The sequence below is a fragment of the Peromyscus leucopus genome, chromosome 20 (genome assembly GCF_004664715.2).
Source record: "Peromyscus leucopus breed LL Stock chromosome 20, UCI_PerLeu_2.1, whole genome shotgun sequence".
Lineage (NCBI taxonomy): Eukaryota > Metazoa > Chordata > Mammalia > Rodentia > Cricetidae > Peromyscus > Peromyscus leucopus.
Window position 1 is genome coordinate 4,712,144 of NC_051080.1, and position 14,333 is coordinate 4,726,476.

General features: G+C 51.3%; 1 protein-coding gene across 4 annotated transcripts in view; it reads left to right on the plus strand.

Annotated features, from left to right (window-relative positions):
• Fmnl3 (formin like 3) overlaps positions 1–14,333 on the plus strand; it is a 53,998-nt gene that overhangs the window by 28,629 nt on the left and 11,036 nt on the right. For 2 of the 4 annotated variants that reach the window (XM_028874612.1, XM_028874613.2), the window contains exons 2-9: positions 3,635–3,718; positions 5,928–6,008; positions 6,674–6,750; positions 9,564–9,647; positions 12,308–12,460; positions 13,474–13,582; positions 13,728–13,804; positions 13,982–14,075. In XM_028874612.1, coding sequence (XP_028730445.1) covers positions 3,635–3,718; positions 5,928–6,008; positions 6,674–6,750; positions 9,564–9,647; positions 12,308–12,460; positions 13,474–13,582; positions 13,728–13,804; positions 13,982–14,075 — 759 coding nt within the window. The remainder of the gene's footprint in view (positions 1–3,634; positions 3,719–5,927; positions 6,009–6,673; positions 6,751–9,563; positions 9,648–12,307; positions 12,461–13,473; positions 13,583–13,727; positions 13,805–13,981; positions 14,076–14,333) is intronic. The other 2 variants (XM_028874617.2, XM_028874616.2) reach the window with 1 other exon arrangement.

A 14,333-nucleotide genomic window follows, 5' to 3' on the forward strand; every position in this document is an offset into this window, starting at 1 on the left:
TGCTGTGAAGGCTGTTTGGTGCTTTGCCACCTATTTCCACACGGCAGGGGGCCATCTTCTTTGAGGATTTAAATTTTGACCAGGTCCTTGATGGGTCACGGTGGTTTTAAGATAGGTTTCCCGGAGGGGGTTATTTTGTTCAGTCTTAAGGCCTGGAGAGAGTCAAGCATTTCCCCAGCAGCACACCTGGCAGGGAGATGTAAAGCCGCAGCAGCCCACAATGGTTGGCCAAAAGAGGAAGTTGGTGTAGACAGGATGTGATGTCTACCACAGTAGCAGTAGGCCATTCATGCGCTGTACCAGGGTCCGAGGTTTCTATTGCTAATAAAACAGCTGATGACCAAAACACAGCTTGAGGAGGAAGAGACCTCTGCACTTCCAATCACAGTACGTCATCAAAGGAAGCCAGGGCAGGACCGTGGAGGGAGGAGCTGGAGGCCATGGAGAAATGCTGCTGTGGTTTGCTCCCTGTACCTTGCTGAGCCTGCTTTCTTCCGGTACCCAGGACCATCTGTGCAAGGGAGGCATACCTCAGTGAGGGGATAGACCCACCTGCATCAATCATTAAGAAAAATGCCCCACAGGCATGCCCACAGGACAGTCTGGGGGGACATTTTCTCAAGAGAGGTTCTGTTCTCTTCTCAAATGACTAGCTAGTGTGAAGTTGACAAAACAAATAAATAAAAACAAAAAGGCCAGCACAACTAGCATCCCCCCTCCCCCCCCATGAAAAAATAGGAAGTTATTTTCCTGGCTTAGAAGTGATAGCAGTATCCTTAGATGATGGTGCTATGCCCATGGTGTGTAGAGCCAGGATTAGTCCTGGGGACTCTTTCTGCCTAGTTTTCTCTTCCTGTCAGCCTGTCCCCCAGCTGGGTGGCCTGAGGCTGTCTGGACCTGCCTTGGACCTTTGTGTCTGTTTGTTAAAGCACCCTCCCTGCTCCTGTGTGTCACCCACACACAGACAGTTGAGATTGGCCGTCAGCAAAGCAGTTCCCGAAGGTGGGCTGTGTCTGCACATCCTACCGTCGGTGCAGTATCAGCTGGGGAAGGTGTCTGCACATCCTACCGTCAGTGCAGTATCAGCTGGGGAAGGTGTCTGCACATCCTACCGTCAGTGCAGTGTCCGCTGGTGAAGGTGTCTGCACATCCTGCCGTCGGTGCAGTATCAGCTGGGGAAGGTGTCTGCACATCCTACCGTCAGTGCAGTATCAGCTGGGGAAGGTGTCTGCACATCCTACCGTCAGTGCAGTGTCAGCTGGGGAAGGTGTCTGCACATCCTACCGTCGGTGCAGTGTCCGCTGGGGAAGGTGTCTGCACATCCTACCGTCGGTGCAGTGTCCGCACATCCTACCGTCGGGGCAGTATCTGCTGGGGAAGGTGTCCTCACATCCTACCGTCGGTGCAGTGTCCGCTGGGGAAGGTGTCTGCACATCCTACCGTCGGTGCAGTGTCCGCTGGGGAAGGTGTCTGCACATCCTACCGTCGGTGCAGTGTCAGCTGGGGAAGGTGTCTGCACATCCTACCGTCGGTGCAGTATCATCAGCTGGGGAAGGTGTCTGCACATCCTACCGTCGGTGCAGTGTCAGCAAGCCGCCCTCTGTCGTGTGTTCAGGCAGACTCCTGGGCAGCAGGCAGAAACCATGGAAGAGTTGTGATGACATTGTCTCTGTCTTGTCTCTCTAGTCCTCAGTTCTTCCATTTGTAGCTAACTGGACTCCTCAACCGGCTTCCTGTTTTGAACCCTAATGGTCCTGTTTTCAACCAGGATGTGAGTCCACTGTTCTGGGGCCTGATAGCCATGGACCTGCCATCAACTTAAGTCTCTGTAAAATGTGTTGAGAGGAGGAGACTGAATGTAGATTTCGTCCTTGGGATAAGATGAGTGCATAGATGGCATAATAGTATGTGTGAGATAAGTGCATGATGGACTATGTGACAGAGGTAAATAACATTTAAGGGTCTTCCTGTTGGTCCCTAAGTGGAGACCCTGAACACACATTCATTTCAGGATGAGGGTGGGGTTAGACAGGAGTGAAGCCAGTGGTCAGGCCTGGGCTACCAGGGAGTGAGAGCTGGGCTTAGAGCCACAGAGGTGGGATGGAGGTCTTCTGGAGGTCCGGTGGGTCAGACAGCTGTGGCACCTCAGATGGGCACCTTGTTTGAGTCCTAAGTGGGGTGTGCAGGCGCTGTGAGCTGATCAAAGTGTCAGACTGCTATTAGAGGCAAAGCTTGTGACCCAGAACAAAGCCAGTCCTGACTTAGGGGACATCGGACTGAAGAGAGGGGGCCAGTCATGTCTGCAGGGACACAGGGGAGGTCTACACCATGTGCAGGCAGACTTTAGACTTTCCTTGCACTGCACCCACTGACCGTTCATTTAGTACATAGTAATGAGCAAAATAAAGTGACTCATGGTCTATCCTTCAGTGTTTTATATTGGGGTGTCTTAACAGGGGGTCTGGACAGTGAGTGCCCTGTATTGGTTAATTGAGAGGGTAGTCATTTGTAATTAGTAGCAAGTAAATTGCTACTGCTTTTTTTTGTTTTTTGTTTTTTTGTTTGTTTGTTTGAGTCAAGGTTTCTCTATGTAGTCCTGGCTGTCCTGGAACTCTCTCTGTAGACCAGACTAGACTCCAACTCACAGAGATCTGCCTGCCTCTGCCTTCTGAGAGCTGGGATTAAAGGTGTGCATCACCACTGCCCAGCTTGTAAATATTTTTCTAAAGTGTGTGAATGGTTCTCTTTATATAAATGACCTCATTCACTTGCATCTGATTCGTTTGGTTCTCAGGTTATGGCAGAAAAGCAAATTGAAAGTGGCTTTCAAAGTTTGGTCTGTCTTATGCTAAGAAGTTATCTTTTGGTACCGGAGAAATGGTTCAGGGATTAAAAGTAGGTACTGCTCTTACAGACAACCCAAGCATTCATGTCAGACTGCTCATAGCTACCTGTAGCTCCAGCTCCAGAGGATCTGATACCCTCCTTCTTCTGGACTCCTAGGGCACCTGCACACACACACACACAATTTAAAAATAGTAAAAAAATCTTTTTAAAAACATCTTTTTTACAGTATGGCCTTTCCCAGTTTGACTTACCTCATATTACATGAAGTACCTTTTACGGTATGACTCGTGTATATGACATATATGTGGAATGTCAAAGAAGGCTTCATAAAACATTTATACTTCCTACTTGCCGTGAATCTTGGTGTCTTCTATTTAAATCTTATTTGCATTTGCAAGCATTTTGTGTGTATACTTTGTATAGGTGTGTGGGAGCAAGTGTGCCCCGATGTACTCAGCGGAGTCAGAAGACAGCTTAGAGGAGTTGGTTCGTGACCTCCGTGTGGCTCTGCTCTGGAGGTTAAACTCAAGACAGACTTGGGGGCAAGCACCTTTACATAATTTTGTATTCCAAATAAAGTTAATTTTGACTCATTAGATTGATTCTCTGACCTTTAGTTTGGAAAATATTGTTCAACCAAACTTGACTGTTGGTGGGGAGACAGGAAGTGTCCCCCTTCTGTGCTGCCTTAGCAGCAGTAAGAGGGGAAGGGGAGTTCGTGCCTTCCTGCCCGCCGGGTGAGTATGTGGTGGGAGCTTCAGCTTGCTGACTCGGGTTCTCTCCTCAGAGTTCCATGAACCTGCCTCCTGACAAGGCCCGGCTTCTGCGACAGTACGACAACGAGAAGAAGTGGGATCTCATCTGTGACCAGGTATGAGGTGGCGGTCTGTGTGACCAGGTGTGAGGTGGCGGTCTGTGTGACCAGGTGTGAGGTGGCGGTCTGTGTGACCAGGTGTGAGGTGGCGGTCTGTGTGACCAGGTGTGAGGTGGCGGTCTGTGTGACCAGGTGTGAGGTTGGCAGTCTGTGTGATCAGGTATGAGGTTGGCAGTCTGTATGATTAGGTGTGAAGTGGCAGTCTTTGTGATCAGGTGTGAGGTTGGCAGTCTGTATGATTAGGTGTGAAGTGGCAGTCTGTGTGATCAGGTGTGAGGTTGGCAGTCTGTATGATTAGGTGTGAAGTGGCAGTCTTTGTGATCAGGTGTGAGGTTGGCAGTCTGTGTGATCAGGTGTGAGGTTGGCAGTCTGTGTGATCAGGTATGAGGTTGGCAAGGTCAGGGAGTTGACAGTCTGTGTGATCAGGTGTGAGGTGGCAAGGTCAGGGAGTTGACAGTCTGATCAGGTGTGAGGTGGCAAGGTCAGGGAGGTAGCAGTCTGTGACACCTGGAGAAGACAGTAGGGCCAGAGGTGTTAGCAAGAGGCAGCCTTGATACGGGGTAAGTAAGCTGACGTTGTTCAGGGGCTGCCTAGTGTACAGTGATGCAGTGGCCTGTCAGGATCATCTGTGGGTCAGGTGGGCAGTTCCTCCAGAGGACTTTGTTCAGCGTAGGTGTGGGTCAGGTGGGCAGGTCCTCCAGAGGACTGTGTTCAGCGTAGGACTGTGGCTGTGCCTGCAGCTGTGCTCAGGGGCTCTGTCACTCTGGCCCAGATAGTGGGGTGCTTCTCCTGCCAGCCACAGACTTCTAGGAGGGAGATGCCCTTGTCCCCTTGTGTAGTCAAGGACCACAGCTGTCCTTGCATGGATAGTGTCCAGAGCTGAGTAAGAAGAGAGCACATTACTTTGCTGATAACCAGGGTATTGTAACACTCACTGCCTAGGCTCTTTCTCCTGCACATTTGTCTTTGAATGCAAGGCTCAGCATGTCTCTTGGTGGGGACCCGGCGCAGAGTGTGGGCATTGTGTTTACATAGCACTCAGGCGCTGAGCTTTGTCATGAACAAATCTGTGGTTTTTTTTTTTTTTCCAGGCCCTGAAAAAAACATAATAGCTAATGTTTGAGAGCTGATTATCTGTCAGGAATGCCACATATAGTAAAATATTTCATTTAACCTCACAAAATCCTCTGATAGTCCTCCTTCAGTCAGAGAACCCAGAGCCAGATTGGTCCAAGACATACAGGTGCTGGGTCTTTGCTGGCTGTTTTCTTCTATCGTGTCCTGTGCTTGCCACGAGCTGGCATTATGAGTCTGAGGTCCACATCCAAGCTCTGGCCAGGGAAGGGTTTGGAGGACAGCAGTGCTGAAGTTACTTCCTTGATAAGCCCTCTCCTTTTGTTGTTTTGTTTTGTTTTTTTTGAAACAGGGTTTCTCTGTGTAGTCATGACTGTCCTGGAACTTGCTCTGTAGACCAGGCTGGCCTAAACTCAAAGAGATCCTCCTGCCTCTGTCTCCCTAGTGCTGGGATTAAAGGTGTGCACCAGCACTGCCAGGCAAATTCTGCCCTTTTTTTAGGTTACATAATTTCAGTTTTTCTTGGAGTCTTGTTTGTTTTCATGTCCTGTTTCTTAACATTATGTCATTCTCCTGGATCCCTCCCTGTATGCATCTCTTCCCCTGAGCTCTTCAGATAGCTTCTTTGTGGAGGGCTATATAGGACCAGAATGCTGAGGGGTTTGTTGAGTCTCCTCTTGAGGGACCCAAATAGAGAGGCCATAGTACCTCCCTAAGACTAAGAACACAGCAAAGCTAGCTGAGCCCCAGCTGCAGAGTTTAGAACTACAAAAGCTAGATTCTTCGGGGCAAAGCTCCCCTCACTGTGGCTTTCATAACCGCCTGCCAGTTAGCCTGTTCCATGTTCACGTGAGGTACCAGTCACAGCTGTGGTCCCCGCATCTTAGCAAGCGGTAGACTGGAATAGTCCCTGGCATAGAAAAGCATTGTGGATGCCAGGGAGCGTTGCCTGAGGAGGTGGGGATGTGCCCCGCGATTGGTCAGGGAAGGGAACCTAGGGTTTCGATGATGCTGAGGGGCAGGTGAGATCTGGAGGCCGAGTCCCTCAAGCAGCTCTGTAGGCATTCTCGCCCTTAGACCTCCACGGACTTTGTGTTTCTGTGTGCACACATGTGTGTGTGTTTTCTTACAGGAACGATTCCAGGTGAAGAATCCTCCCCACACCTATATCCAGAAACTTCAGAGCTTCTTGGACCCCAATGTAACACGGAAGGTGACGTATAGGACGGAAAGGCCCTGTCTTGCTGCCCTTCGTGTCCTGGGGGGTTGGGGCACAAACCTTTTGACTTGGGGCTAAGTATTTTGACACTGATTTTTGAATATTGGCAGTTAAATATCTGGGCTTTGAGGCCTAAGTGACTATCCAGTACTGGAGGGAAGGTCTGTAATTGCACATTGTCCTCCCCATGTTTTCTTTTCTGCCTCTTTTATTTGTAATATGAAAGTGCATAGCTGGGTATGACCAGTGTATGCCTGTGATCCCAGTATCTAGGTGACTGAGGCAAGAGGATTGTGAGTTCCAGGCCAACTCGGACTACATAGCAAGGTGCTGTACCTCCCCTCCCCAACAGACAGACAGACAGACAAGGTTGATGGAGGGAGATTAGAGAGATGACGCAGCAGTTAAGGGAACTTGCTGTTTTTCCAGAAGACCCAGGTTTAGTTCCCATCACCCACATGGTGGCTTACAACTCCTGTAACTCCACTTCCAGGAAACCCAGCATCCTCTTGTGGCCTCTATCGGCAATGTATGCATATGGTACATAGACATACATGCAGGCAAAACACTCATACACAGAAACATAAATAAATAAAATTGTAAAGAAAAGTAGTTGACAGGGAATGTCTGTCAAGTGACCAAAGATTCCATGTTTACAGAAGTTCAGGAGGAGAGTTCAGGAGTCAACCAAGGTCCTGCGGGAGCTGGAGATCTCACTTCGCACCAACCACATTGGGTAAGTCAGGCCCGGCCATCCTGGCCTCGCTCCCTGGCACCAAACACTGTCAACCACACAGATTTTGGTGCCCTTTGTTGGTTTATCCTTCCTGCCATGAAGCAAGGCTGTCCCTTGAATAGCATTTGGCTCTTCAGAGCTCTAGATAAGCGCTTTCTAGCTTTTCTACCCTTCAGTTCTGCCAACTGCTGACCAGTTACTTCTGGCAAGCCTGGGGCCTCTCTTGGGGTCCTGTGGCTTTGAGTAGAAGACATTCCCATAGCAGCTAAGACTGGAGTCTGCCTGTGGTCTGGTCCTGGGCCAGGAGAGGCCCAGCAAAGGTTGGGATGTGAGAATATATTATATTGAATAGATGAAACCTAGTTCCTAATTGATGACTAGTTAGACTTTTTTGTGCACAGATTGTTTGTTTGAGAAAAGAAGGGGAAAAAAAACTTAGTACATAAGCAGAAGAGGCTTCCTGAAGCACCAAAGAAAGATGTGAGACAGAGAGGCCCGGGCACTGGGCGTCTGTCCTCACAGATCCTGTTGCTATCAACACATTGAGATCTGTGGGGGTCTTTCAGACCGAGTGGGGTACCAAGTGGTGCTGAGGGAGCTCAGGGCTGATGCAGGAGGGTCAGGAGGGACAGTGCCTCAGTCCTGTGATGCTGTCCCAGCGAGAGTGGGAAAGAGATGAGAAGAGGGAGACAGGTGTGTGCATACCTGTGCAGAAAGGATAGTGAGGTGGGACCCCAGCACCTGAGGTGGGGCCTCCGTGGGTGAGCAGCAGAAGGTGAGGTGGGGTTTCTGGGCAGATGCCAGCCTAAGTCCCTGAGCTTCCTGAGAGCAAGGTGGACAGAGCCAAATGACCTCATCAGCTTTTCCTCTTCTGTCAGAGCAGCAGCCTGCTTGTCTACCTCCAGGCCAGACCTGCCTGGAGCTGTCGGGGGGAAGGACATCTGCCTGTGGCCAGCCGCAGCAGCGGTCAGAAGGGAAGTGGCACAGGAGAGGATAGGAAAGGGACAGTTCCTGAGGTTGGGAGCTGGGCTGTGCTAGCCAAAGCACGGCTTCCACACCAGTCATCTGTGACCCAGACATGGAAAGCCACGGAGAAAGGTGTGGCCAAGCCCTCCTATCCCTCCACTCCCAAAAATCTCACAGAAGGAAAACTAGGAAAGTTCATCAGTCAGGCTGTGTGTTTGGTCAAAAGTGACACTGTGGCTGTCCTGAGCACGATCTGGTACCTGCACCAGTCCTCAGGGCCCCTCTCAGGTCTTGCAGTCTTCTGTGAGGGTGGGGGTCTGCTCTCCTTAGGAAAGGGCCACAAAGTACCAGTCCCTGTGATTGGCATAGTTCCTAGGCCCCAGGGCTGCTTGGCAGTTGCCCCACAAGTTGGAAGTCTAGAACCAGCTCCTGGCTCCCAGGGAAGAGCTTAGTTGTGACCTTTTAGAAGCCCCTGCCGTCCGTCCAATCTGAGGCTTCTCTGGTTGGCTCTATGAAGACGACAGACTCTTTGTCTTCAGGAAGTTTGTCCAGCTAGTGAGGGGTTGTGGGGGGTTCCACAGGACTGAGCCTACTGGCAGTGGATGGGGCCTCGTGCTGCAGGGTGACGCTGCCCCAGCGCAGGATTCCAGAGCTCTCTAGCTCTTCTGGTTTGTATTGGTTTTTCTGCCTTGTCAAAGTGCCCTTTAACCTCTCCTTCAAAGTGTCAGGATCCCTAAAATAGCAGTGTAGACTCAGACAGGAAATGAGAAGGGGGTGGGGAGCTGGAGAGCAGACAGACAGGAAATGGGAGGCCTGTCGGCCCCCAGAGAGGAAGCTCACTTCAGGCGGCTCCAGTGTCAGCTTCAGCTGAAGCTTGCTGCCAAATCAGCCAAGCCTGGTGCTCCAGGTCCAGCCTCTCTCAGCTCCGGGTGTGGCTGCCCAGCATGGAGCCGGTATCCAGCTGTGGGGTAAAAGCCCTGCAGGGCGGATGGATACAGCTGCTTTATGTGGTCCCATGGACATTCCAGAGTGAATAGAGCACTCAGGAGAACAGTGGGTACAGTGGACTGAACTTGTCATATAATAGTCCCACCAACTCGGAGGGAATTGGCTCTTCACTTTTTTTCCAGAGATAGTACGGTCCAAAAGGAAAGCAAAAATGCCCCAGGTCATCGTCCTTCTGTCCGCCCACCTGCTGCCTTCCTTCCCACATTCTCATGTGACTGGGAGTCATGTCATACTGGAGTTTGAGTTCCTAAGTGTCCTCGACCTTTTTCAGTTTGCCAGACTCACTCCAGTTGAACACAGAACTCACACAACAATCTTTGCTCATTGCTTCTCAAGACTGAACTCAGTGGAGAGCCCCTTGGCCCAGTAAGGATCTCTGACTGAGATTTATGGCATAGGGGACTTGCTGGCTTTTTCAGACACAGCTCTGTGAGTGGTAAATGCTCTGAATGCCTCCTCAGTTCTTCCAGCACACAGTGGGAAAGGGCTTCGTGCCTCGCATTGTATCAGATCAAAGGGATACAGGAAATAATTGGGTTATAGCCTTGGCCCACTAGGAGAGACTGGCTGGAATCTTGTTGGCTGGAGCTCATCTGTGATAAGGCAAGTGGTGTTGGAAATACTTTCCCTATCTCTGGCTCCCCTGCCTGTGGGAGGTCCAGGCTCCTGACAAGATCACAAATCGATGTTGTAGATGCTGGTTTTCAGGATTTTCTCAGCCTGACACTAGGTTCCAGTAGGATACAGAAGCACACATTTGTTGCTAGATTGCTGGGTCTTAGCCCTCCACTAAACCAAACCAGTTTACAGACTCCATCTGCTGTTTCCTGTGTCTGCAGGTGGGTGAGGGAGTTTCTCAATGATGAAAACAGAGGCCTGGACGTGCTGGTGGATTACTTGTCATTTGCCCAATGTTCTGTCATGTGAGTACCACAAGGGCTAAGGTTGGGGACCCACTGGGAAGGAAGCACATAGTCCAGTCTATTTAGAACAGTGAGGGCTGGGGATGCAGAGCAGCGGAACCGTGCCTGCCATGTGCTGAGGCTGAGGGTTCAGTCTCCAGCATGGGAGGAGATGGGGGAGGAGGAGAAGGAAGGGTGAGATCCCAGCAGAGAAGATGGGAATGGGCAACTCAAGACAGGAGGAAGTAGCCCAGGTGTTAGTGGAAAGTGAGCAGGCAAGACAAGGGACGATCAGGAACCAGCAAGGGTCGGCCTATTAGCTGGAGTGGAAGGCATGTTCTGGGGGAGCACGATGAGAACAGTATGGAAAGGGAGCTTGGAATCAAAACCCAAATGATCTAAGTGCCAAACTACAGGCCAAGAAAATATCCTGGCTCCTCAGGGAAATGCCTTGGTAGGGTTTATCCATTTCTACAAAATTGAATATTCATGAGGCACTGAGATGTGAGAGGGTTACTACAGGCCTGTTGTTGAAGTGCAGTGAGCATGACCTTTGACCTGAGCAGACAGATGAAGCATTTGGGAGCATTTTCCAAATACCCTTTTCACGTGGAGGGTTGGCACAGGGTGCTGGCATGGCGCAGCGCAGTGAACGAGGGCTTGTGAGCCGCACAAAGTTGTGTCGGGCGCTATCTGTGGAACCTGGAGCAGCCTTGTCCTCCTCACTGAAGGGATTAGATGAGAAGTGTGTCTCACACCTCGCATTTGGAACATAGGCCTCCTCTGTGGTGACTGCCCTGTTGTTAATTTATTAGCTGGGTAATATGCCTGCCTGTAATTTCCAGATGAATGGAAAGAAGGCTGCCTGTGGTGGTAAATGATGTCACCAACATGTGCAGTCTTACACCTAGACAATCAGCCTAGGGAGATCGGGTCCCGGTTTTGCTCTCAACTTCCCATGGTGCCCTAGTATTGAATGTTCCTAGTCTGGAGAAGCCCAGGCTTGAGCCTTGGACCTTGCCTAGACTTTAGCTTTTATGCTGTCTCTGCCCTTATGCCCAGTAGGTCTCCTCAAGGGCGCACACGGAAGCCTCTCCAGATGCTGCTTCCCTGTAACCCTTCCCAGGTCATCTTCTTTAACCTAGAGTAGACCACTCTCCATCCAGATCGCTGCAGAACTCATACCTCGTGATCCTCCTGTCCCTTTAAATAATCTTTTTATAGAAAGAGATGGAAAAAACAATTTGCTTAAGTGAATTTTTAGTTCAGAACTTTTATAGTAAAAAGATGCAGATCGTTTCCCCAAATGTGCCTGTCTTTCTTGAAAAGCAAACAAACCCCAGTTGCTCTCAGCCAAGAATACACCAGACGTTTAATGCTTTGGTGTCGAGGGCAGTGCCTTTGAGAGCAAAGAGTCCAGGGAGTGAGAGAGAATATGTTTGGAGAAGCCTTGAGAGGAAAGAGGTGCGTCCGCATAGTTTGAGAGAAGGTGTGTATTTGTAAGCGACACATCCATGCCTAGGAGTGCCATGTTGGTGGGTGGACATCACCCCTGTCAGAACTCTGAAGCTGACTGGGGTTACCCTGTTAACTTCCTCCTGAAGTCAGGACTCTGATGACTACTGCAACCTCCTCTGGAACTTCCAGCACCTGTGGTGTGCCTCGTTCCAGAAAACCCCGGCCTTTGACACTGGGCCTTCATGTGGAGCGAGATGTCCTGTGGGGAAAAGCCTTGGGAGACATGCCCTAGTTCTTAGTGGCTACAGGGGCACAGGGGAGGAGGGATAGGCGAAACTGCTTCTCAGGGTGTGTACTCTGAAGAAATGTAAGGGACGGCCCGGGTGGTGTGTAATCTCGGTTATCCTCTTTGCCCTGAGCACAACTCTTATGGTAAGGGACACGTAACAGGAAGTAGCCCAAATGACACTGACTGCTCCAGCAGCTGGAGTGCCCGTCAGCCTCAGCCTACGGTTTTCTTTCATCTGGGGAAGCTGAAGCTGGGGAGGAAGACCCAGAAGCCTCCTCTAGTCAATCGCAGAGAAAAAGGCCCGGGGTGTAGCTCACTGGGACCTCCTGTTAGCATACTAGCCTAGCAGGATTAGCTATTCCTCGGCACTAAAAAGCCAAACAACGCCAGTCCACAGAAGCCAGTGGTAGGATGGGACAGTGATGTACTTACTTTCTAAGCTTCAAGGACCAACTTTGGATTTTCAGGAACCCCATTGTTTTCCTTCCGGGCCTATCCAATTCTCAATGACCTAGCTACTTTAGGTGCTCTGAGTACTTAGGCCACTGCCGTTGTCCAGTGAGCGAGACCTGCAGCTGGCCCATCCCTCTGCTCTCTTGAGTATAGATTGGTTTAAGTAGAGCTGTGGTGATTCGAGATGTCCCGTTGGAAGCTAGGAGCACAGAAAGCCAGCCAGCCCCCGCAGTCCTTGGGCCACGGAGAAACCTTCAGGTCTCCCTCCCAGAGCTGTTTGAGTCTTCTCTGCCCTGGCTGACGTGGATAGCTCCAACCGGGTTTAGGTCTCGGATGCCTAATTCTGTGTTCTCTCCTTGCTGCCCTTGCTTTGTGTTGCCACGGAGGCCTGAAGAGGGGGGGTGGGCTTGCTGGGGCTTGGCACCGAGTTCCTCTTGTGTATGTGCCCGCGTGTGCGCACGCGTGTCCTTCCGTGCTCCAGGTTTGACTTTGAGGGTCTGGAGAGTAGCGATGACGGTGCGTTTGACAAGCTCCGGTCCTGGAGCAGGTCAATCGAGGACCTGCAGCCGCCCAGCGCCCTGTCAGCCCCCTTCACCAACAGCCTCGCTCGCTCTGCGCGCCAGTCCGTGCTCCGGTACGTGTGCGCTTACTCTGCCTCCCCGCACCCCCCCCCCAGCCCCATCCAGGTCTTGGGAACCGGTGAGTGCTCATGCCCCTCCTCCACTCTTGCTTCCAGGCTCAGCTCTCTTGCCCTCTGCCTGCTCGCCTGTCTCTCATCTTCTCTCTGTCTCCCTGACTCTGCCCAGCGGTCTGTCCTGGGTAAGTACACGGTCCTCAGCTGTGCCACCCCCCCAGGAGTTCCAGCTCTCCCTTCCTCCAGGCCTCACTCTGGAGCCATTCCTTCCTGACCTTGGGCAGGGCTTGGGCTTTGCTGGCTGATTCGCCTCCTGCCCTCGAGAACTCAGCCCCACCTGCCTGCTGCTCCTTCCTTTCCCTTCAGGTCTTTCCTAAGTCACGCTTTCATTTGTCTCTGGGTTCTCAAGAGCAGTCCTGTTGGTGAACTGGAGCCTTTACTAAGAGGCTGTCCTTGCACACCCACAGCTCTTTCCTTTGGCCTGTCTCCTCCACGGCTCTGCTGCTTTCTCTCCTTGGGTTTTGTGTCCTGAACACTGCTCACCCCTCTGGTCTTGCAGGAACAGATTCCATGTGTGTTTCCTCTTCTCACAAAACATTAGGACAGTGGAGGTTTGATACAAAGCCAGGCATAGCCCTAGCCTTCGTAAGGCCTGTGGAGGTCTGCTCTGCCTTTGGGGGCTTTAGAATGAGGAGCGAGCGGAGATGCACCTGCCCCACTGAACGCGCAAGATGCGGTAACTCACAGTAGAGCAGGGAGTCTCAGATATGTGCCTTTGTGAGCCATCCCAAGAACCACAAAGTCCTCGAAACAGTCTTGTATTTCCGAGGGTGCCTGGGGTTAGCGTGTTTGACAGAGTATAAAGCTAGGGTCCCAAGGAGGTGAACAAAAGCCGACGCCCCTACCTCCTGCACCCTGGCTGTCTTAGCCGTCTGCGTCAAGGGCAGCCTAGTGCCCTAGAGCCTTCACCAGCAGTCCTTGTCCCCAGCCTGATCACGTGGCACTTCCCCCAGGTACAGTACTCTCCCTGGCCGCAGGGCCCTGAAGAACTCCCGCCTGGTGAGCCAGAAGGATGATGTCCACGTCTGTATCCTTTGTCTCAGAGCCATCATGAACTATCAGGTAGGGGGTGATGCTCACTACTTCTTCTGCCTCCTGTGTTAAACCAAGACAGCTGAGCACCAGCTTGTGGAAGATTTGCTATTGGGGGACCTGCTGGCTTCCCCTTTCCCACCATCAAGGGCCTCTCCTCTCCTTTCCTTTGCAGTATGGCTTCAACTTGGTCATGTCCCACCCCCATGCTGTCAACGAGATTGCACTTAGCCTCAACAACAAGAATCCAAGGTGCGTTCCTTCCTTCCTCATTGTGCCCAGATATCTGAAGATCCTGACTTATCTTTGACAAGTCCTACCTGCTTTGGGGTCTGTCAGTCAGGGTCTCCTCTGCTGGAGAAGTGTCTAAGGACATGAACTGTGGTGGCTTGGAGGGGACCAAGGATGTTAATCTTCCTTCATCCTTAGGACCAAAGCCCTGGTCTTGGAGCTGCTGGCAGCTGTGTGTTTAGTGCGGGGAGGTCATGAAATCATCCTTGCTGCCTTTGACAATTTTAAAGAGGTTAGTCAGCTGCATGTCCCGTCGCCGAGCCCGCCGGGGCCCCCCCCCCCCCCCGTGTGTGTGTGTGTGTGTGTGTGTGTGTGTGTGTGTGTGTGTGTGTGTGTGTGTGTGTGTTAGAGGAAAATGTGGGGATCCCATTTCCTGGGATCTCTAGTGATTTTAAAATAACTGCTTGACTGAGCAGCCTGCTTCGGAGTGAGAGCAGAACTAAAGACAAGCAGAGCTTAAGTCTCTAGATCTTGTTCCATGACACCTCCC